Raw genomic sequence first — 22,520 nt, 5'->3', positions numbered from 1 at the left:
TGACATTTATGTTTATTTAATGTATTCATTCAGATTTGTTTTTATCTGCAGTTAATTTCAGTGTCTTCAGTGAAGCAGAAACCGTTTGACAACATTTGAGCACATAATAAAAAAGCAGATAAAAACCAGAGGATAGAATCACACATATAGTCGCCTTAAGTCCCCCTCTCTCTCTCCCTCTCTCCCCCCCCCTCCCTCTCCAGCTGCTGCCTCGGAGGAGCGGCTGTGGAGCGTTGCAGCGTTCCTCCCGATTTGCCTTCCAGTCCCTCGTGGCTCAAATCACGCTGACCCACTAATGGCTTAAGCTTTCAGAAATCCGACCCGCTGGAGCTCGGGCACACCTGGGATCCGGAACGCCTGAACCTCCAGAACACGAGAAGAACGTAGGACTTTACGATTTGGGCAGATGGGATGAGGTACTGACTTAGTTTTGTGTTTTTATGTTTAACGTTTGATCCTGTATTAGATTTGGCTGGAGATGATCTATCGTCCGATCCTTCTGAAACTGGATCAGTCGCCTCAACTCTCTGGAAATGTGGGACGATTTTCAACCTTCCTCTGGATTTACTCTTGGATTCAAACAATGATGCATATTTCTTTGTTGGCATGGAAATAATCCCGGGAAAGCAACAAGGGAAAACTCCTCTTTAGCCTCACACCAAATATTGGGATTTATCTTTAGATTTGGAGGTGTGCACGCTTCCAGAACAATCAGAAGTAGATGTGGGCGTGTGTGTGTGTGATTGAGGACATTTAGAAAGTGTTCACTGTTTATATGTGTGGTTGTGTTGTTTGGAGATGCTGGAGGAAAAGAAGGCCCAACAGCAAAGGTCGGCGGACACAGGTCACCTGAACGTGTCAAAGAGCAACGACAGGACCCGGAACATGGCTGCGGGTAAAACCAACAACAACAACAACAACACAAACAACAGCAGCAGCATCGACGCTGCTCGACGGTGAGGACGACAAATATGTTTTTCTGTGTGCACGAGAGAAATCAACCTAACAACGCATGCGACTCACTGTGTGGCCGGAGCTGTACGAAGATTTTACATAACTGAGTTCATCATGAAAGAAAAGAACTCACCAGTTGTCGAGAAAAATGACTAAATAAATACAAATTGATGAAAAGAGTGAAATTTTAATCGGAACCTGAGGGTGGCGGGGACAAATTCAACCAAATGAAACTGAGCATATAGTTATTTACTAAATTGCCCCTCAAAGTGTATTAACTTCATGTAACGGCAGAATTCCTTGTGTTCTAAGATGTGTTTATTGTGCAGCACTGACACCCACAGGCTAATGACAGAATTGCATCTAAACGTGTAAAATGCTCTGAATGTCGTCTTCCATCCACAGCGACTCCCGAAGCGCCGACAGGCTCGAGCGACCACGTGTGCATGTGGAGCAATTAGCAGGTGTGAAATGGTCGCGTGGTGTAAACGCTGGCTGACCCCGCTGACCCCGGCGGCTAAAACCGGGAGACGACTGAGTGTGAGAGCGTTGTGCAAACGTGTGCGTCTCGTCCGTCCGAGTCCGTGGCTTTAAGGGATTTCTTCAGCTTTGCATGTCGCACATAACATGCACGTGTTGGTCCATGTTGTCTGTGTGTGTATCTGATGGAAACACGGGTCTTACATTTAAATGAGTGGGACACCAGAACAAATATTCTGTTTACATGGATGTGATCAAACCACGAGATGGATTTGAACGTTGGAACCTTCATTGGTTGGATCGGAGTCGTCCTGTTTTTCACTTTCAGCTTCAGCTTCATCTCTGTTTTGTTGACCTGGTTTTGTCTCAGGTCAACACTTTCCTTCCCAGAGACATAAATCCATCCGTCTGTCCGTCAATCCATTCATCCATCCATTTAATCATCCATTCAGTTATTCAACCATCTGTTCATTCATCCATTTTTATTCATTTATTACGTTCATTTAACCAGAGGTCTCTAAATTTGTCAAACACAATTTTTGCAAATAAAAGGCCTTAAAAAGTTATTTATTTCTACAAGAGAGAAAGTTTTGAATCATGACCGAACAGAAGCAATAATTAAAATTAAAAATACACTGAAACAGCTGAGACGCTGGTTGAGGTGTTTATTAATGTGTGTGTTTTGTGCGTCTGCCATCTCGTGCCTCCTGTGTGGACTGTGTGTGTGTGTGTGTGTGTGTGTGTGTGTGTGTGTGTGTGTGTGTGTGTGTGTGTGTGTGTGTGTGTGTGTGTGTGTGTGTGTGTGTGTGTGTGTGTGTGTAAAAAGTATATTTGATTTACCTCCATGTCCTACTTGTCTGTATTTTAAGAGAGACTTTGACATTAGAGGAATATCTGCACAAACTGTGTGTCAAAGTGTATATGAAGGCTGATCTACACACACACACACACACACACACACACACACACACACACACAGAAACACAAACACAAACACAAACACACACACACTCGTGGCCAAACACCTCATAAAAGTTTGAGAGGGTTCAGTTTTTCGGAATGCGATAAAATTGCAGCTGCTGCTATTCAACCGTTAGACTAACGTGACTTTCCACACGGTCGTCCTTCGCTCTTACTGGTTTTACTGGTAACGCTGCTTCAAGTTCAGCATCAAACATGAGGCCGAGTCATGGTCCCGTGTGTTTTACATCATTTGACTGGAGGCAGGGTTTATGACCTGTACGATCCATGATGATTTGGCTTCACTTTTGGGAGCAGTCATGTCGTCCATCTTTATTTACAGGCCGTTAATGAGAGAGCAGTAACGGTTCTCTCCTCTGGTTCCGGGTTTTAGATTCCTCGTCTCCTCGGTACCGACTCGTCGACTTGCAGCCTCCACGTTTCAGAGGAGTCACTCTGTGTTTGACTCCATTAGTTCATCCGCTTGTAAAAAGATCTGGGTCGAGCCTCAGCATCACGTTGTTAACGGTGATAAGAGAAGACAGGAAGTCACATCCCAACTGTCCCTGACTGAGGGGAAATAGTTTCCTCTCATCTCTGTGTTTCTTTCTTAGACATTTTATCCAGTGCGTATTTTCAGTCTCTTAAAATAGCTCGTGTCTTGAGGCTCGCTCATCGATCACCTGACACCGCGGCTCGTACAGGATGACACATTCCGCGATGGTGATGAAATCTCTGCTCAGAGGCCGAACCCCGATGTAGACACACGTATTCACGCCGTGCGACACGATGCTGGGTCACTATCGTTTTCTGCTGCACTGAAAGGTCAGAGAGAAACTGTCTCTTTAGATTTCACAGCCTCACTTCTCACACTTGTGGGTTTTACGAGCACATATTGATTTGATTGAGAGACCCCTAGTGGCGGAAGTTACGTATTGCACATTTAAAGGGAACAGCCCAGCCATCATCGACTTTAGAGGCTTCACTTTTCTGGAAACGAATACTCAGACGTTCACGTTCTCTTCCTCATTGGTTCTTATCAGTGACCTGCAGAGGGCGCTGTTGGTTGCATAGTGTTGCTTTAAATTTAACTTGAACTTTATAAAACAAATGTTCAATATTTATCACCAACACATACTGCAGAGGAACATACATAAACTATAAATACTGACTCTAAATTAAATCTCAGTCCAAGGACTCTTAAAGTAACACACCCACAAAACAAGAACGTGCACATGCAGTCACACAGTTTCTATTATTACATTTATTATTTCAGCTTGAGTTTATCTCCACCGATGAACATTTTAAATAAAGAACAAGAACGTTCACTAGACGAGGAATAAAACAGCTAATTTCCAACTTTTATTCATCTTGATAATTTGAGAAAAATCTTCGTAAAAACCAAATGTTTTATTTATATCCTCCAACATCAAACGATCAGAAATACCAGATTAATGACTCGGACATGTGAAGCAGCAGCAGGTTGATGCTGGCGTCGGTTACCGCGAAGCCTCAGCTTGAAAATGAAACCGTCTGGGAGATGCTTGGCGAAGCGCCGAGGACACAGGGACCCCCGGGGGCTGCTGAGGTAACCACACGCCCTCGTCACGTGACCTGGGAACTGTCCGTCATCACAGGCCGGGAGGGCATGCTGGCTGAGGGCAGCCAACATTTATATTTAAATATATTTATACTCAAATTAAAAAGCTTAAAGGTTCTTAAATTGTCTTGAATTTCTTGGATCGGTCTTAATGATTTTAAGTTCATCACCGTAGAGATTTATTAGATTTATTGTTTTGCCAAGAAGAGGAAATCAGAGCTTTGTTTTTACTGGAAAAGATCTTGGTGTTGAAGACTGAGACTAATTTGAGATTTCACGTTGCTCCTCGGACTTGGCAGCGCTCGTCCTGTGTCCTCACTGGTCGGGGGGGTCGGGTTCCCTCCGTCCAGAGCTGATGAGGTCGTTGGGACGAGGTAGATTAATGATTAATGAGTTAGAGTGCGTGGTTATTAAAGTAGAAGTTTGTCATAGCTGTTTTTTGTCATTTCAGGTCGTTCTTATCACAAACTCACTGTCTGACCCACTGTTAATGATTCTGTTTGAGGGTTAAGACTTGTTTTTAGGGTCAGAATTAGTTTTGGGGGTGAGTATTTAGATGTGATGGTTAAGGTTCGGCTAAGGGGCTCGGGAATGCACTATGCCACTGAGAGTCCCCACTAAGATAGAAGCACAAACACGTGTTTGTGAGGTAACCACCACCAGAGCTCTGCGAGGGGAGCGATGACAGCTGGAAATAAAACTGAAGGTCCTTTGGCTCAACGTCCCCTTCCACACACACAGACACAGACACACACAGAGACACACACACACACGCACACACACACACACACACACACACACACACACACACACCTGCCAGTCAGCTGTGGTGTTGTGGTCAGGTGTTAAGCCCTGGGCTTCGGGGGAGGGGATAACAGGGGATATATTAGTAATTTGCTGCTCGGTTCCTCAGAGACAGATGAAAAAAATTCATCGACATCTTGATAAACTGTTGATTCAGTGGTTTGTAAAGTCAATGCCTGAGTCTTATCAGAGCTTACAGCTCCGAGCGCTGAGTGCATGTGGTCGGATGTGATTGGTCGGCCCTGTCGTTGGCTCCTCTGCCGCCGTAATTAGCAACAAGGCGAACTTAGCAACTTTCACATGCTAGCGGCTCCTAAGCTCAACAAAGCCCTCGTGGATTCATGTCTTTATTTTCAGGAGGAAGGTTTATCACCTTCTTTTTAGAGCTTAACTAAATCTGATCTGATCTTAATTCAGGTGTAAATCAGATCGAAAGTGATGAAGCCACGGGGAAGTTGATGCTTCATTTAAAAATATCAAACATATTATTTTTATATATTTGTGGTCATGAGCTGCTTGGTAAATCTTATTAATAAACTCATCACGTGAAAATAAACTTTATTTCTTTACAGTCTTGCAGTCTGCTTTACAGATACAACGAAAGTGTAACGGAGCGCAAGCAGAGAAAATAGATTAATTATTTTAAAAATCTGTGTTTATAAAATGTCAATCATTTGTTAAAGCTCTCACAAACATAAAAGTGTAAGAAGAAAGTTTATCATTACCATTATTGTTGTTAATATTGTTAATACCATTATCAGTCATATTATTAGATTTTTACATTTTTGTTATTCTTCTTCTTCTTCTTCTTCTTCTTCTTCTTCTTCTTCTTCTTCTTCTTCTTCTTCTTCTTCTTCTTCTTCTTCTTCTTCTTCTTCTTCTTCGAATTATTATCGCCTCTTCTACCAACAGGTATTTGTGTTATGTCTTGTAGGAGAAACAATAAAGTTTTATTTAAACTTTTTCACTTCTCAGCTTGTCTTAAACGTTAATCCTTTTACTCTGAAGCCTCGTGGTTTTACTCTGAAAGAAACCGGATCCCCTATCCCGGAAGTGTTCCCTGGTTTCCGGCCGTTCATTTCCTTGTTGTCGTCGGCCTGAGGAAGACTTTTAAACGCGGTGAAACTGAGAAACTCGACGCAAACCACGGAAGGTATGACGCTAAAAACATCGTGAACGCGGGTTAACGGTCAAACTGCTGCGCTGGAGCCGCGGGTTCGATTCCCTTGCACACTGCGTTAGCCGCTGTTAGCATCAGCAGCTACATTAGCTCCTGTAGCTACATGAGTCACGGTTGAGCTCCAGCTCGAAACGACTAAACACGTTTCTCCTCAACTGGGTAAACAATAATAACAATAACCCTCTGTTGCCTTATGTCATAATAAAGGACTGTGTTTATAAAAGTGTGCAGATTAATGTACGTCACCAAGAACGTGCGACGATGTCTCCGGTGTATATAAGCTCTGTATTTATTTTATTAATATTACATCAACACTGATTTATTATGTAAATGTTTGTTCGCTTAAAGGATTCTGGACAAACAATTTGGTTTGAGTCCCAACATTATTTATCATATTTACCATCAGCTGATATTTTAATTTACAGAGTAAGAGTTGGATGTTTTTGTAAATGTTGGTTCGCTGAAAGGATTCTGGACAAACACGCTATTTGTTTTTAAAACAGAATAAATTCCCACATGTTGGGACTCAAACAATTTGGTTTGAGTCCCAACATTTTTTATCATATTTACCATCAGCTGAAATTTTAATTTACAAGTGTAAGAGTTGGATGTTTTTGTCTCTTTTTAAAAACTGTCGCTGAAGAGCGATGCACACTGGGAAATGAAGACGTGAGACGGATCCACCTGCTGGGGACTCTGTGCTCAGATGTGTCCTCCAAAGGGATTTGTCCTCCTCTGAATCGACAGCTACCGGCTGAATGTGACTTGAATCCACTCAAGGCTGCTTTGGTTCTTATGGTTATCTTTAGTTAGAGTCAGCACAAGGACAGGGGGACACGTGGTCCTGTCCGCTGTGGGTCTCCAGGTTCTGATGTGCTTCTTTCTTATCCAGACCTTGACCCTGGACAGGATTTGTCCTTGACGACAGAGCACAACACGTTCCCTGTGTTTCTCCTTCAGAACGATAATATTCAGAAGGGTTTCTGTGTGTAACTGGGTGTTTGTGTAAAGGGCTGAATGTTCCCACGACAACGAGCTGTGACCTTGTGTGTATCTGTGCTTTGCTGCTGTTGCTCTGCTCCCCTGAGTGTTTGTTGAACAGGAATCACCCGAGTGAACAGGACAACAGCGCCCAGAGACTGGACTTCACCCAAACCAGGAGCTGAAGTCCAGTCCAATTCAATAACCCCTTTCTTTCTTTGAACTTTTCAGCTTTGCTTTGCTTTTGGAGCATGGTGCCATATCTCCTGCTCCAGTGCCCGTAACACGCCCCCTACTGGGAGGGTTCGCAGGGAGCTCGATCCTCGGACAGCAAGCTGCCACCTTGCAGCTCGCTCACCTGAGAGCCCGGCTTGCTCTGACGCAGATAAACAATGCTCTCACAATTGGCAGTCAAGCTGCAAACTTGACAGCCAGCTCCAACGTCCCTACATCCTACGTCCCCCCAACCCCCCCCTCCCCAACTGCTGCCGCCATCAGTCTCCTCAACCTTCTTAAGATTGCAAACACCATGTCTCATCCTTTTTATAACCCCTATGTCCCTGGCAACCAGAGTTCCACCCAGGGGTCATATGGACTCCCCGGTGTGCAGGCAGAGAGGAACCCTCGGACAGGATCTCCTCATTTTGGACCCGGGTCCAGCGCTTCTGCAGCTTCTGCAGCTCCTCCTGGTGGAATGAACCCATCACTGCTGACCCAGTCAGTGAGCTACAGGCCCGAACAGGGTCGGGCCAAATTCGACACGGACATAGAGCGGTCTGTGGACCTGCATATTAGCAGAGCCAGAGATGAAGTGACATTTGTTGGTAAACCGGATCATCGGCCCATGGGCCAGAGCAATCGCTTTACCAACACTCAGGAGATTCTCTCCTCGGGCCCAGGGACAACCTCCTACCTGATGTCCACAGCAACTGCATCTGCCGGACGCAGTGGCAGTGGCTCCTCGGACTGGTTGCCGTTCTACACAAGATCAACTGCAGAGGATTCTTCTACATTTTCTTCAGCACCAGCTTCAACCAACTACACAAGCAGCGAGAGACAGCGTGAGGCACCGGCCGCTCCAGGATTAGGTGATTTTGACTATCGTGTGTCGGACAAACCTGGAGCTCCCGCCGAGACAAGTCGCCCCAAGTACAACACTGAAGCTGCTACTGACATCCTTTTGCAATTTGGACTTGAAAAAAAGGATTTGGACTATCTCATCGCGTACCCTGAAGAGCAGATGACCCCTGACAACCTTCCATTCATTTTGCGCCAAATCCGCACTCATAAGACCGAAAGAGCTGAGAGAACTGCAATTCAGCCACAGCCCTATCCTCCACCTCAACCCATCAGAGGTGTGAGTGGACTGGATGGTTTTCATGGTTCTGGGGGGTCATCAGCTGTTCTCCAGCCCACTAAAGTGATTGACTATGGACATACTGGCAATTATGCTGGAGGCTCTTTGGATGAGATCGGACGGTCCAGTGGTGTTAGTGGCAACATGTTGTTGGTGAACACCAACAATATTAGCAGCCACACTCAAGAACCACCGCAAAAAGATCCAGCTGAGGTGAAAAGCAGCTCCCTTGGTTCTTCATTTGGCCAAGGTGGCGCTGTTTCCGACTCTTCATACATTTCAATACTGAGCACTGATCCAGCACAGCGATTGAAGACCCAACCAAAACAGACTTATCAAACAATCCTTAGCTCTTCTTATCTGTCAAGAAAAAACAAAGAGAGCGGCTTCAGACATGAGGAATCCTCCAAGGCCAGTCCTCTGAAGAAAACAGCAACTGCAGCAAAAACCCAACCATCCTCCAGTCTGTTCCGGAGTGTGCATCCTGACCGACCTGATCTCGTGGTCATTGGTACCAGTGGGGCCACTGGCACCAAGAATCAGAGCGCAACTCAAGGAAAAGGTTCCATGGTTGCGAAGCAGATGTTCAAACAGCAGACGCAGAAGCAGGTGCCGAAACAGCCGGTCACGCACATGGGGAAAGCGTTGTGGCCTCCAGCTGTTTCTGCTACGCAACCTGCTTCTCTCCTCGCCATGCACGCATATCCTCCTCCAACTGTGCCACCTCCAGGGTTCAGCCCTCACTCCACCAGTACTCCCTCCGCTTCACTTCAACCAGCCAGAAGTCCAAAGAACTTCCTGCAGTCGCCCACACAGCATCCAGCAAAGTTGCCAGACACCAATCCTCTGCCAACACCGGCCATGATGCATGACTATGCAGCCGCCACACCGGGGATCTTTCCACATACCTGTTCTCTGTGTTTCAAAGAATTCACTAACATGAAGGTGAGTGGAAGACTAGACTCTGATTTCTCTCCCTCTCGGAAATGATGGGTCATTTAGTTCACTGTCTCATCTGTAAAATGTTCTTTTGTTCTCGTAGAATGTATCGTACCAATTAAAAAGAGCCCAAGGATTGAATTATGTGAAATATATTTTTAATTCGTGTGGAGCTGTAATTATACAACGAAAAACCTGTCCACTTATAAACTGTGCACCCTTTTGCAAACTATTCTCTGTATGATGCTTGATTTGCATTATCATATCCACGTAAAACAACTCGGAACATCAGTGTCTGGTTTAATCAGATGAAAGTTTAATCAAACAATGTAATGGCCATTGCCAAGAAGAAACTGTTACGTAATTTAATATAGAATAATGAGAACGGGTCGTCTTCTAATACCAAGATGGGACTTGAAAGACATGTCAATGGAAAACCACTGTTTCTCATTTCTCTTTGTTTTTTTACTCCTGTTTCAAAGTCTGTATTAGAACACTGTGTTAGTGAAGTTACCCTCTGCACCTTGTTGCCACCGTGGAGTTGTTTTCAGACACACTACGTCTATATCTCCTCTTTTTTTTGTCCTCTGTCTCACATGGGCTCACTTGGACATTTTTTGGAAGATTTTACTCGGCGGCTGTAATGAAACATCCAAAAAATGTCCCGAGCAACTGACAGAGACATTTTTGCGCGCTTCAGTACATCTGTATTTGTTATTTGTCACATAAATTTGTGTAATATTTAACAGTATAAATCAGTTATTCTACTACTGGCTATTGTTTGGCCAAGCTTACATTTTTGGTTTATTTTTTCACATTTTTTGTTGCTGTGGGTCAATGTCAGACCTCGTTTGGTAATAACCTGCTGTTGGATCAGGACTGAAAGAAACCAGATACAAAAGTTTTGTGTTTTTGGACTTCCCCTCTCGCCTGACTCTCTATGGACATGGAGCTTCAAACGTCTCTTTTGGATGTAAAAAGGAACTGAAATCGAAGTGGACACTTTAGAGAGGAGACAGGCTCTCTGAAGATCAATGGAACCTCTTTAAATCGGCTGTAGCGAGGAATCCTCAGAATTCTGTGTCACGACAGTTGAGTTATTGAAGCTGATATGCATTTGTCGTGAGTTTTGTTTAATTGTTGTGGTTTTTGTTCTGATTACCAGGATTGGATCTCCCACCAGAACACCAGCCTTCACCTCGAGAGCTGCAGAGTCCTCCGGACAAAGTCAGTCTTGAGTTTTCTTTAGATTTTATAACTTTAAAGATGCTTTTTCTGACTAGCAAAGGTCCGCCATGGATGCACTAATGTACTGTAGGGCTGTGACGTTTCCCAAAAAAATGATGCTTAATCACTGAAATATTTGGTGTTTATTGTCAAAATGTGATCTCTTTCATTTAATGGTTTTGTTTGAATTGTGTTACACTCCTCCAGATACCCACACTGGAATGGACAAATTTTGCTCGAGCCCAGGTAACGTTCTAAGTGTTCTTCAGACAAGAAGTAATCAAACCAGTTAGGAACTAGTATCCTGCAGATTGTTGTAGATATTCTTTCCCTCTCATTAACCTCATGTTTAACTCGTTCTCAGTGCTGCAAGGAAAGATGCCAAACCCTCTTCCTCAGCTTCTGCGCAGACTTCCCATCAGCGTCGTACGAAAACCAGTCATGGAGGCCGCTCCCGTTCACACTCGGAGGGAAGAAGAGAGAAACGCAGCCGATCACTATCGTCACACAGCTCCAGATACACTCGGTCTGTGAGACGCTAATTCAGAATCTCTCGAAATGTCCGATAGGGTTTAATTTATCGTTAGTTTAATTAACCGTTTACCAATTTTCTTTCCCCCGTATTTCAGTTCCCGGTCTCGTTCTCGCTCTCCGCGTTACGACCACGATTGGTCGTGTTCAAGGGGCCACGAGAGACCGAGGAGAAGAGACGACGGATGGTCATCTCCAACGAGAAGCCTCGAAAGACGATCATCGATGCCAAGGAGGAGCGAAGAGAGATGGTCGTCTCCAAGACGAAGCCGCGAAAGACTCTCATCGCCAGGGAGGAGAGGCGACAGATGGCCCTCGCCAGAGTGGAACGAAGAGAGATGGTCATCGCCAAGAAGAAGCCGTGAAAGACTCTCCTCACCCAGGAGGGGCGATGAGAGATGGTTGTCTCCGAAGAGAAGAGACGACTTATGGTACTCGAGAAGACCATCGTCACCAGAGAGTTCCCCCCAGCGCCGGCTGAGCGGTGCCAGCAGACCGTCCAAGAAACAAACTGGCAAATCAGGTTTGAGAGCCCAGCTCTTTTTCTATTGCCGACAAAGCCCACATTGAAAACCTATGGAAAGAGAATTTTAGATCACAGAGATGCACCTAGGATTCACTCATCTTTTAAGTAGTAATTCAGTATTAATAGTGTTTTAATGTCTGACACTGTTTGTCGCCTTTGTCCCTCCTAGATGTCCAGTCTCTGCCCACACTGACGAAAACTCTAACTCCTGCCTTGCTCAACGAGCTAGGCAAGAAGGCCAAAGGAGGGAAACGCCTGAACCTTGTTCCCTCTGCTGTGAGAAAGAGCCCAGGCTCTGCTGCCTCCTTGTCAGCGAAGAAGAAGACGATGGTGACGACATCGCTGCAGAAGAGCGAAGTGAGCGCTCCCCCAAAGCCTAAGGTCCGTGTGTTTGTTTGTTTGTATTAGTTTATCTGGGACTTTTGCTAACTATCTGTTTTTATACTGACATGAAAATCAAGTTGGAAACTGACACACAGTCTGTATTTGGTTGTCTCTCTTTACTCAGGTGTTCAAACCTTCACCTCCAACCATGGTGAGGTTAGAGGGCGTCGTGAACGGCCTCTCTCACAGTGACGTGGTCGCCGCGGCGGAGCAGTTCGGAAAAACCAAATCAGTCGTGTTGTTTCGGAAGAAACTGGAGGTATGTATAGGAACTATTCACTGTATACACTGATGTACGTTCAGGTGTCCATCTTTCTGATTGGGTATTTTTCTACTGATTAAAACATGCTGGTGAGTCCCGATGGTTGTGTTGATCTAAAGTCTTGTGTGTTTGTGTCACGTAGGCACTGGTGTGTTTCGAGAAAGAAGAGGATGCCAAGAAACTGAAGAGCTTAAAGAGCATCGACTTGAGAGGAATCCCAGTCTCCGTTGTCACACAGAAGGTATGACTCTGGATCTGTCTGTCACTCCCTGTTATTCCCAAATATGATATGTGTTGATGTTTGTCATTAATCCGAATAATCTAAAATAACAAATCTGATTTGGTTTGTTTGCAGATTCTTCAGCTAAAGAAGATCCCTGTGAAGTAAGATGCTTCATTCACACACTTAAACACTGGTTTTATCTTTATTCAGGGACTAGTATCTCTTTTGTCTAGACAGTAAAAAAAACTGTATATTTATATATTTGTCATTCCAGCACTTACAGGGTTTTAAGGTTTCTCTGTTTTTCTCCTGCTTCACAACCATGTTCTTCTCCTTTGTTCACAGGAAACCAGTTTTGTCAGGTGTCTCCACATCTCAAACCACTAAAACCACAAAAACCACCACTTCCTCCAGAACGGTTTTGCTCCCCGCGCCTGGCAAAGCCGCACAGAATTCCTCTGGAGCCAAAACAAAACAAATACAACAAGGTAAAGGTCCATAGTTGGTCCCCCAGTGTTATCACTCTGTTGTTTGTGTTCCCGTCTCTGATAAAGTTTGGTTATTTGATGATATAAATCAAATGCGTCTACTCCACGAGCGCTACTCTGCAGAAACCAAAGGTGTAAGATGTGTCTGAGAAACTGTAGATTCATTCTCCTACAGTGGGAGACATGTCATCCATCTTTATTTACAGTCCATCAATCTGTTAACTTGAAAATGATCGTTTTTCCTGCCTTGTGTGATACATGTTTAAATTGCTCAGCTCCAGCAAACGTAAGGTAAAATCCAGATGTTTTGATTGAACACAAGATCTAAGCAACAGGTAATCGTTGTTGTGTCGGGCTGGCTCTGTCAGATGTGAACGTCAGTGACTTTTCCAAATCCTGCTCCTGTACTCATGGGTTCAATCTCCTCTTTGAAGCTCCTGCGTCTGCCTCTAAAGCCGCCGGCAGTGATTCAGCCGTGAGCCAAGAGCTGCTGACCGTTGGGGACACGATCGTAAAGCACCTGAATCAGAACAAAATCAGTAAGAAATCCAAGAGAGAGTCTGTTTGGGTTCCTGATTCTTTTTGTAGTCTTTGACATTTACTTTTTGCTTTTCTACAGAGTGCATTAGTAAGAAAAGCTGCCAATTGAAGCAGGTAGGATTTTACAAATCACTTCGACTTCACTTTCAACATGTAGTTTCTTTTTGTCTGGTTATGAGCCCGACCGATATGATATTCAGGAGTTTCTGACTAGATATATCAACTGATGTATAAAATAAAATGTGTTAATGATTCTTAAGGAGATGTTATCAAACCCTTATAATAAAGAAATGTAAATTCCTTTCTTTTATCGACACTGTTGTTGTTTTTCATCTCTAAACAAAACCTCAGTGAATATTTTGTAAAACTTCATGTGAAGTGCACTTGTTTTATTCTTAAATTATGAACTTAAACATTTGTTTTCTCCTTAAATTTCCCCAGTTTTTGGAATGTGACAAAAGGCATTTGGTGATATCCCAACTGCCGAAGTACGAAGATGGCTGCTACACCGAGGAAGACATCGCCAACGTCTTTCTTCCATACGGATTTATCTATAAACGCGAAAACATCTTTGTTTTTCCTGAGGCCTGCATGGTAGAGACCGATTTAACACTTTGGTTTATTTATCCCATATTTTGTTGTCTTTCAGGATTCATCAGAAGTTGTCATGTCGTGTGTTTAGCTTCCTAAGATCTTTTTGTAATTTTGAATTTCATTACATCCGGCACAAACATAGACTTGGACTCATTGATGACCTGATGAGAATTTGTCCATCATTGGCCATAACTGCAACTTGAATCTCCGAGTAATTGTAGTAAAACTCCTAATGTCGTATATTTTAACACTGTTTAGACATACTGTATTAAACACTTTGTCTCTGGTTCCCCTCTCAGGCCTTTGTTGTCATGCCGACAGTGAGGGATGCGCACGAAATAATGAAACTCATGGTGTGGAACAGCATCATGTTCAAAGGGACTCGTCTGCTGCCGCACGTGATCAACGACAACGTGTTGAAGTCGCCGGTAAGCATGCACAAACCACACCGCTCGCCTTTCTCCACAGGTTTTTATTCATGCCCAGTGTATTAAATCCGATGTTCTGGTTTCAGCTGATGTTTTATTCATACCTGATGAGCCTGTTCCTGACGCGGCCAGAGGAGGATCGGGGAGAGAGGATCATCTACATCGAGGGCATTTCACCGAGCGAAGCCCGAGACCTCAAGGAGGTTCTGAGAAAAATCGGTTCTGTCACAAACTACCTGCCTCTGCTCAACAAGGTATAAACACACACACACACACACACAGGCGTTTCAGTGAGTTAAATAAAGACTTCCTGTTCATCTTATATTTCCTGTTTGTGTGTGTTTCAGGTTTTTGTTGAATTTGACTCGAGTCCTGATGCAGATCGACTCGGAGTTTGGCACAGCCTCCTGAACCATGCCCCTGGATACAAAGTTTACAGACTGAAACCAACAGACGACCGTTCTGAAGCTCTGTGTACGTTTTTCTGTTAAGGAGTTAAAAGGGTGGGGGTTGGGCTCAGTCTTGGAGACGAGAGGCGATTTCGGAGTAGAACCGTTTCTCCTCTCATCTCTGTGGCGGAGGAAGTAACTGAGCATTCTTTTTTGCTGCTTTTCGTCTTTGCAGTACCAAGGAATCCTGCGAACGCTCTGCCGGACAGCAAGGATGTTGTTCCCGGAGCGACTATCCTAACGGTAAAATTTGGCGTTCCACAGGGCAGCATTGGACCGTTTTGGGTCGCTATGGCTACGAGTCCCTTTGTGTTCCCCAGCGTGTCTCCTTGGTTCTTCATCCCAGGTAAGAGAAACGGCTGGAAACGAAAGCTGCTGAATTTAACCGGTTTTGGTTCAGTTAAGTGATTCTGCTCTTTTTTGCCTCAAAGAACATCTGACCGTCAAAGGAGAGGTCGACATCGAGGTAACTACACTCTCTCTATAACTACAACCAATTTACTTTTGTGTAGTTTACAGTTTAAAACCAGCAGTAGAGCCTTTTACCTCCATCAAAGCCCAACCGTCCTATTAAATGAATCGAAGCTGCTCACACTCATAGACATCAGTCCCCTAAATATGTCTGTTTTTTTGTGTGTCCTGCAGACGGCCAGCAGTCGACGTACCATGTTCCCCACACTCATGTTGACCGGTTTACCAGAAGGAGGCTACAGGCAGGAGGACGTCGCCAGGCTGGTCCGGCCTTATTTCCCCAAACACACTCTCCACTCTCTGTACTACAACGTGATCGTGCTGACACTGCAGAGGAGGGTGAGGACAAAAGGCTGCAGACGGACAATTGTTCCAGTTGAACTATGTTAAAGCATCTTTTCTTTCTTCTCCCCTCCAGGCCTTCGTGCATTTCAGCGATTGGACATCGTGCTGCGAATTTGTCAGAGATCACATCAGGAAGCCGGTTTCTGTCCAAGGCTGCGTTCTGAAGATCCACTTTGTCCTGGAGGACATGTATCCTGAGTCAAAAGAGGTGTGGACACTGAGGAGAGAGTTAAACAGCACAACATGATCAGAACATCAGAGTTTGACTGCTCTTGTTCCTCACTCAGCCTGGGAACCATTTGGAGAAAAGTTGTGGTGGACTGAAACGTGTTTTAACAGCATCTGTGTCTTTTTGCAGGAGCTCATGTTCAAATCCTTGATGAAATGGAGCAACTCTGTAAGTTCCTCATCATAAATTTGAATCTTAAATTATTGAATTCCTTGACTCCTTGGTGCTTAACACTACGTCGGTTGTTTTTCAGCGTGTTCCAGATGCCCAGTCTCTGGAGGAGCGGCTGCTCTGTGTGGAGATCTCTCAGACCAGTGTCCACATCGTAAAGTCGGTCATGTACACGGTGGCGTCCATTGCTAAACTTGTCAGCTTCCTGCCGCTCGCCAACAGGGTACGGCAACGACACAACACACAGCTTCAGTTTTCACATTGAAGTGTGGAGTGAAGAGCAACAGAATGTCAGAGTTTTTTTTTTCATGTAGATGTTAAAAAGCATTCCATTTTAGTGTCGTTGCCTTGGCTTCAAACTGTCAGAACAAATTCATCGTAACGTGCTTGTTTTAAGTCATTTACTATAAATTCACATTTGACTGAATTGTCAATAAAGTAAAATAATTTGAATTAATAACTAAAATAAGAAATAATTATTAAACGAATCATTCATATCAGAATAACAGATTTACAAACATGATCACATTACATTAATAAACCCTGTATTTTTCGGAGGTTTCCGCTGTAACATCTTAAACTGATGCTTTAATAGACTGAAATCTTGTGTCTCCCCTCAGATTTGTGTGGAGATGGCTGACTCCAGTGGTGTAACTATGGTGCTGGAGAAGTGCAACTTAGTGACGTCAGTTTTTGCATCGAAGGCCCATAAGTACGTGTCCTTAACTCAGGAATGAGAAATGTATAATTTAACTTACAAACCTGGCTAACTCTCTTTCTCTTCTTCTTCTTCTTCTTCGTCACAGGGGTCGCGTTCAAGGTGTTGAATCGTGAGTGTTTTGCTTTTCAATCGATTCTCGTCAGGTTAAGAATCAAATCATGTTCCCAAAACGTTGATAATAATCTGTGTGATATCGGTCTCGCTCCAAAGCTTGTCTGGTCAGAAACTGATGAACCAGGCAGCTGTAAAGTGACAAGTTTGTCAGAGAAAGATGTTTTTTCCTCTTTTTAATTTTAGTGTGAAGAGCCTCAAGCAGCGTCTTGAAGACTGCAGTGAGAGGACTTTAAACCTGGGTCTGGACACTGTCAGGGCTGAAGCTCCGCCCCCGACACAGCCTCCTCCTCCTCAACCTTCTGCTAACGGGCAACAACCTGTTGAGCAAACCAGTGTCAGTGCTTCTGCTCAACCAGCAGCTTCTGATGAATCCATCACTTGTGAACACGGTGAGAAACTGGGAACCGAGATCGTCCTGGACTCCACCGCATGTCCCCAGTCAAATCAAGAAAAAGTCGTTAAGATGGCGGAGGAGGGCTCACCAGCGACTACACATGACGCTGCTTCCGGCGCCACACACACACATCTGGTCGACTCCGAAGAACCCACCACAGAACTTCTTAAGATTGACCAGGAACCTTTAGGGGCCAAAGAGGTGATGATTCTTTTTATGCTCTTGTTAATTATCTGTATTTATGGAGAAATTGGGAACATTTAGATCATAAGGTCACAAACATGAGAAGATGTGGTCTATTAAACTAATAATGCAGATATCATTATATCCTTGTCCGTATTGAATACATAAGTTAATTACTCGCAGTGAAGCTTGGAAAAAGCATCAATTATATTTGATTAATGAGATTGAATTCCTTCTTTGTTTATGATCCAGGGTCAAGAAGATTTTTCAGATGATGCACTTGCTTCAGACGCCTACATTTTTGATGAGCCAAATTTTGACATGAGTGACTTTGTCACTCTTGATGAAATTTCTGATGAGGAAGAAATGAGCCCTGACCCCCATAGCTCCTTGTCCTCCAAGCAGTCCTCCACAGGGACAAAACTGAAACAAAGCTCCGGTACTTCACACGCTCCGAAAAATACCTCAAACAGATCCTCAACAAGATCCTCAACAAGATCCTCGAAAGACTCTAAGAGCTCAGCTTCTTTTTCATCCAAGTCACCCAAAGACTACGTAAGGAGAAGCTCTTCTTCTAGCTCAACGTCTGTGTTGCCAAAAGCAACTAAGGGCTCATCTAAGCCGACCAAATCCCCAGCCTCATCCTCTGCCTCTCCGTCTTTTCTAACTCTTGAAACCTCTCCCTCCTCTGGCCACAAAGCACAGAGGAGCAAGACAAAATCTCCACTCAAAGGCTCTCATGCTTCATCCTCCAGTCGTGGAATCCGACCGTCCCAAACTGCACGTGAAAGGGTAAAGATGCTATCAGCAGCGGTGTCTGTAGAGCGTCTCCCTGTGTCACGGAGACGAGCAGCAAGCGAGAGAGTAGTGGCTGAGTTAAAGGACACCAAACTCAAAGACCTGGAGGCAAGCAAAGAGAAAAAGAGAGAAGATCCTGACAAAGGTACAAAGGCAGAGGATGTTCATGGTGAAAATTACCAAACGCTTGAATCATTTGATGGCCAAACCGATAATCAGAAGGATGAAGGGAATCAGGCAGGCAGCTCCGACACCAAGACACCGGAACCTGAGAAATGCTTTGTCCTGGACAGTGTCAACGATGATGGCAAAGCTTGCCCCGAGAAGTCCACTGAAAAGGAAGTGGACAGTGTTACCAAAAACAAAACAGCTAAAGAGGAGAGTTACCTGGTTGAAGATGATGCTTCCACAGTAAAGCAGGAGGCAAATAATGAAGGTAGTGTCCTAGTGTTAGATCCAGGTAGGAAAGAAGAAGAAGAGGAATTAACATCAGCAGAATCCTGCAAGGATATCAAAAGACCTGATGATCAAGTCCCAGAAGATGAAGACCAGCCTCCTAAAGTCTGTGATAACAAAGACTGTGATGTTACTGAACAAGAAACCTTTGAGATATTGGATTCAATTGACGATCAGACGATAATGGAACAAAACACTGAAGCACAGAGTGATCAGATGTCTAAAGACATTACACGTAGAGAAGAAGAGGAGGATGCCTCTAAGGTAGTGGATTCTGTTACTGAACAGCCAATAACTACAGAGTCTGAGTCTGACAACAAGAAACCTGACGCGACTTCTAGAAGAGATGATAGATCCTCAAAGAGGAGTGGCCTGAGGACCAGAGCATCCAAAAGTGAAGAGAAGGTCAAATCACCACGAGACTCCAGTGCAAGACTTCCTCAAAGAGACCAAGACCCTGAAGAGGAGAAGGTGTCGGAGATGGTCCATTCCACTGAAGAACTGGTTCGAGAAGCTGCCGCCACAGAAAGGACTGATAGAAGAAGGAGTGGAAGAGAAAAGAAAGAGGACAAAATGACTCTGAATCTCACTGAAGCATCTGAAAAACCAGATGAAATCTTAGACTCTGTGGAGGACGAGACTGCGACTGAGGAACCGGTCGTTATGACGAGATCCACCAGAGGAAGAAGGGGAAGGACGACTCAGAAAGACCAAACTAAAAAAGAGGACACACCGACAAGGAGCAGGCGCACACCTGCCAGAGAATCACAGGACAAAACTCCAAAGATGGAGAAGGAAGCATCTTCAAAAGAGAACTCGTCGACAAAGAAGAGCGACATCACTGTAAGAGAGGAAATAGATGAGGATGCGACCTATGAAATATTAGATTCTGTGGAGGACGAGGTTCTTCAGGATGACCGGCCCCCTACAGGAGGGAAAAGGAAGAGGGGAAGACCAAAGAGAGCTGTTAAATCAACTAGAAAAAACCCTGTAACACTGAAGGGCGACAAAGATGCATCTGAAAAAGAAGCTGATGATGATGAAGAGGAGCCGTTGTATCAGATTGTAGATTCTGTGGAAGATGATCAAGTTCAGGAAGAGTTGATGACCTCTGAGGAGTCAAAAGATGAAACTTGTCCAAAAGAGGAGGAAGCAGCTGTTCAAGAAGATGCACCAACGTGTAGGACCGTTGTGGAAGCATCCGACAAAGTGGTGACCAAGGATTTAGATCATGAAGGTTCATCTACAACAAAGATCAAAGATCCCACAACACCAGAAGTGGAGAAGAACCAAGTTACGAGTTCTCTGGTGGACCTGGAGGAAGTGAGTGATGAGGAGGAAGATTACCCTGACGACATCGCTGAGGAAGAAGAACTGAGGGAGAGGATGGCTGCTGCTAAAGAGAAGCAACTCGCCGCGGAGGTGGAGAGGAGGACCAGGGAAAACGAGGAGAGGAAGGAGCAAGTGAGGGAACGAGAGGAGGAAGAAGGGGTCGACACCGAGGGACTCATTACTCTGGACGAGGTGGAAGGAGACGAAGCTGGAGAGGAAGTTTCGCAGATGCGTCCCGAGTCGAATGGTGAAGTTCCAGCCGGAGAACTGCAAGGGCTCGTGACTCTGGAGAAAACTGTAGAAGAAGTGGAGGAAAAAGTTGAGGCCCGCCCCCCCATCAAAGACGTCCAAACAGTGGACTCAGCCACCCAGGTAAAATACCGATTTGGAATCAGAGTTAGAAACATCGAAGTTTGATGTTTCTGCCGTGAGAAAACTATTGTAAATTCATCGCAAAACACAAGTTTGCCAACATACTTGCTGAGTGCACATCTACATACCATAAACTGCAGTATAGGTCATTAAGTTTACCTTTTGTCTAGTATTTGTTTGTACAACGGGGGTCAAGGGAGGATGGGTTCACAGTCTCTGCTTCACAAACACATTCTAACCATGTGTTGCTCCTCTTTGTAGACGTCGGACACTTTAGATGAAGCGAGTGATGACGTGAAAGAGAAGCTGGACCAAGTGGAGCCAACATCCAGACCTGCTACAGGTTCGTGTTGAAATGAAATGATTTACAAAGGATACCTGCTGATTTAAGTTTAAACCAAAAGTTATTATATAATAATATAATACACTGATTGACTTTCCCCACAAAAGTGACTGAGGCTTTTCTTAGGCCCGATTCATTTCTAAATCAAGGCAAAATCAATTTATCAGTTCTTCCTCTTCTTCAGCTGTGAGTAAAAGGAAGAAGGAGATCGTCGGACCTGAAGCAAAGAGATCTCGTTCTCAGTCTCCTTCTGTTCCTGTCGACTTCAATCTGCCGCCGTTCAAAGCCAACCAGCCCCTCGGTGAGACACTCAGTTTTATTTAATATTAATTTCACCAGATTGAAAATAGTTTGATAAGGTTTTTATGTTTGTGTTTGTGTGTCCCTCCAGGTCAGGAGTTCGTGGTCCCTAAATCCGGATACTTCTGTAACATCTGCCGTGTTTTCTACCTGAGCGAGAGCAGCGCCAAGGACGTTCACTGCAGCAGCCAGGCGCACTACAACAACCTGCAGGTACACACACACACAAAATGTAACACAAAGTCACACCGGTTCATCCACTTCATTGTACACAAACATTCCTAATAGAGCATAATGCTGATTCAGGCTATTTTTAACTGAACTCACTGAGCATATTCAGGTCAAACCAGTAGATCTAAAAATGTCCATTACACCTGACACTGTTTGTGTTCTTCCTCTCAGAAACACTTGCACAAGCTACAACAGAAACTATCAAGAAGCTCAACGCCAAATCCTCAAGACCAAGTTTCCGATTGATCCAGACTTCAGCTTTCCGATCCTTGATTTTGATTGTGCCTTTAAAACCTGGACAAGTGGAAACGTCTGGAGCCACTGACGACGGGTTTGGTTGAGTTGTGTTTTCAGCCTGATGGTCACAGGGACAGTTTTTGTGTGGATGCTCCCGTTGGGATTAATCTCTGTCTTCAAATGTTTGTCCCATTCTTTTTTTTTTTTTTTAATTTTAAAATCTTTAATTTTCAATAGAAAATGTTGATCAAAGTTGTGAAATAAACGCTGACATTCATCTTTACGTCTCGAATACATACAGTTGTAGTAATCCTGATATTCCTCATGGACATTTTGAGGGATATAGTGTTCTAGAAATAAAGTGTCTATTTTAAACGATAACTTTTTGAGTTTCTTCATATGCTGGTGGACATTTTGACACTAACCTGTATGTACACTATGTTTTTCTTTGTATATATCTAATTATTATCTCACACATGTAATTATGGTAACATTGGTTTGTTTGTTGTTTTTTCAGTTTTTGCCTTTTACTGCTGCTACTTTACATTTATCAGTCGCGGCTATTTCTTTTCAGTGTTAAATTCCAGTTTGTAAAAGAAATGTTTGGTTGAATAAATATTTTAAATAACATTTTACAAACAGTATTTTATGTAAATATAAATAAAAGGAGTTCTGTTGAACACATTCTTGTAATTTTTATTGATTGTGATGAAGAGCCACTCTTATGAAGCTTCCTCTTCCTCAACATAAATATGGCACATGACCGAGTTATTACACAATATCAAATATTGCACATGATATTGAAATAATTTGACAAAAAAACAATATCAGACATATTGCAGGTGAAACAAACAGAATAAAATGGCTCTTCCATTGTAAAGTTGTTATTGTTTCTCACATAAGGAAGATTTGCCAA

The 22,520-nt window shown here is 43.9% G+C and overlaps 1 protein-coding gene across 1 annotated transcript; it reads left to right on the top strand.

Annotated features, from left to right (window-relative positions):
- The first annotated feature begins 798 nt into the window (after positions 1 to 798).
- On the top strand, positions 799 to 22,210 carry LOC132996282 (uncharacterized). Its single transcript, XM_061066626.1, has 33 exons — positions 799 to 956; positions 1,360 to 1,418; positions 5,807 to 5,951; positions 7,191 to 9,261; positions 10,421 to 10,482; positions 10,690 to 10,728; positions 10,847 to 11,008; positions 11,112 to 11,536; positions 11,709 to 11,920; positions 12,048 to 12,182; positions 12,328 to 12,426; positions 12,541 to 12,569; positions 12,754 to 12,896; positions 13,331 to 13,435; positions 13,516 to 13,550; positions 13,878 to 14,030; positions 14,330 to 14,458; positions 14,545 to 14,712; positions 14,806 to 14,932; positions 15,083 to 15,253; positions 15,339 to 15,373; positions 15,553 to 15,717; positions 15,797 to 15,931; positions 16,082 to 16,120; positions 16,206 to 16,346; positions 16,744 to 16,835; positions 16,930 to 16,953; positions 17,142 to 17,553; positions 17,788 to 20,493; positions 20,755 to 20,836; positions 21,021 to 21,137; positions 21,228 to 21,349; positions 21,539 to 22,210. The coding sequence occupies exons 1-33, from the start codon at positions 799 to 801 to the stop codon at positions 21,611 to 21,613; spliced, it is 8,772 nt and encodes a 2,923-aa protein (XP_060922609.1). The 3' UTR covers positions 21,614 to 22,210.
- The last annotated feature ends 310 nt before the right edge of the window (positions 22,211 to 22,520 follow it).

Source organism: Limanda limanda, chromosome 22 (genome assembly GCF_963576545.1).
Source record: "Limanda limanda chromosome 22, fLimLim1.1, whole genome shotgun sequence".
NCBI lineage: Eukaryota > Metazoa > Chordata > Actinopteri > Pleuronectiformes > Pleuronectidae > Limanda > Limanda limanda.
This window is presented reverse-complemented; position numbering and strand designations above follow the sequence as displayed.

Bases quoted from the DNA above. Each gene is read 5' to 3' on its own strand.
- LOC132996282 (XM_061066626.1), top strand. From the start codon at position 799: ATGCTGGAGGAAAAGAAGGCCCAACAGCAAAGGTCGGCGGACACAGGT. The intron at 14,933-15,082 runs GTACGTTTTTCT...TCGTCTTTGCAG, and splicing joins CGACCGTTCTGAAGCTCTGT to TACCAAGGAATCCTGCGAAC. The intron at 15,718-15,796 runs GTGAGGACAAAA...TCTCCCCTCCAG, and splicing joins TGCTGACACTGCAGAGGAGG to GCCTTCGTGCATTTCAGCGA.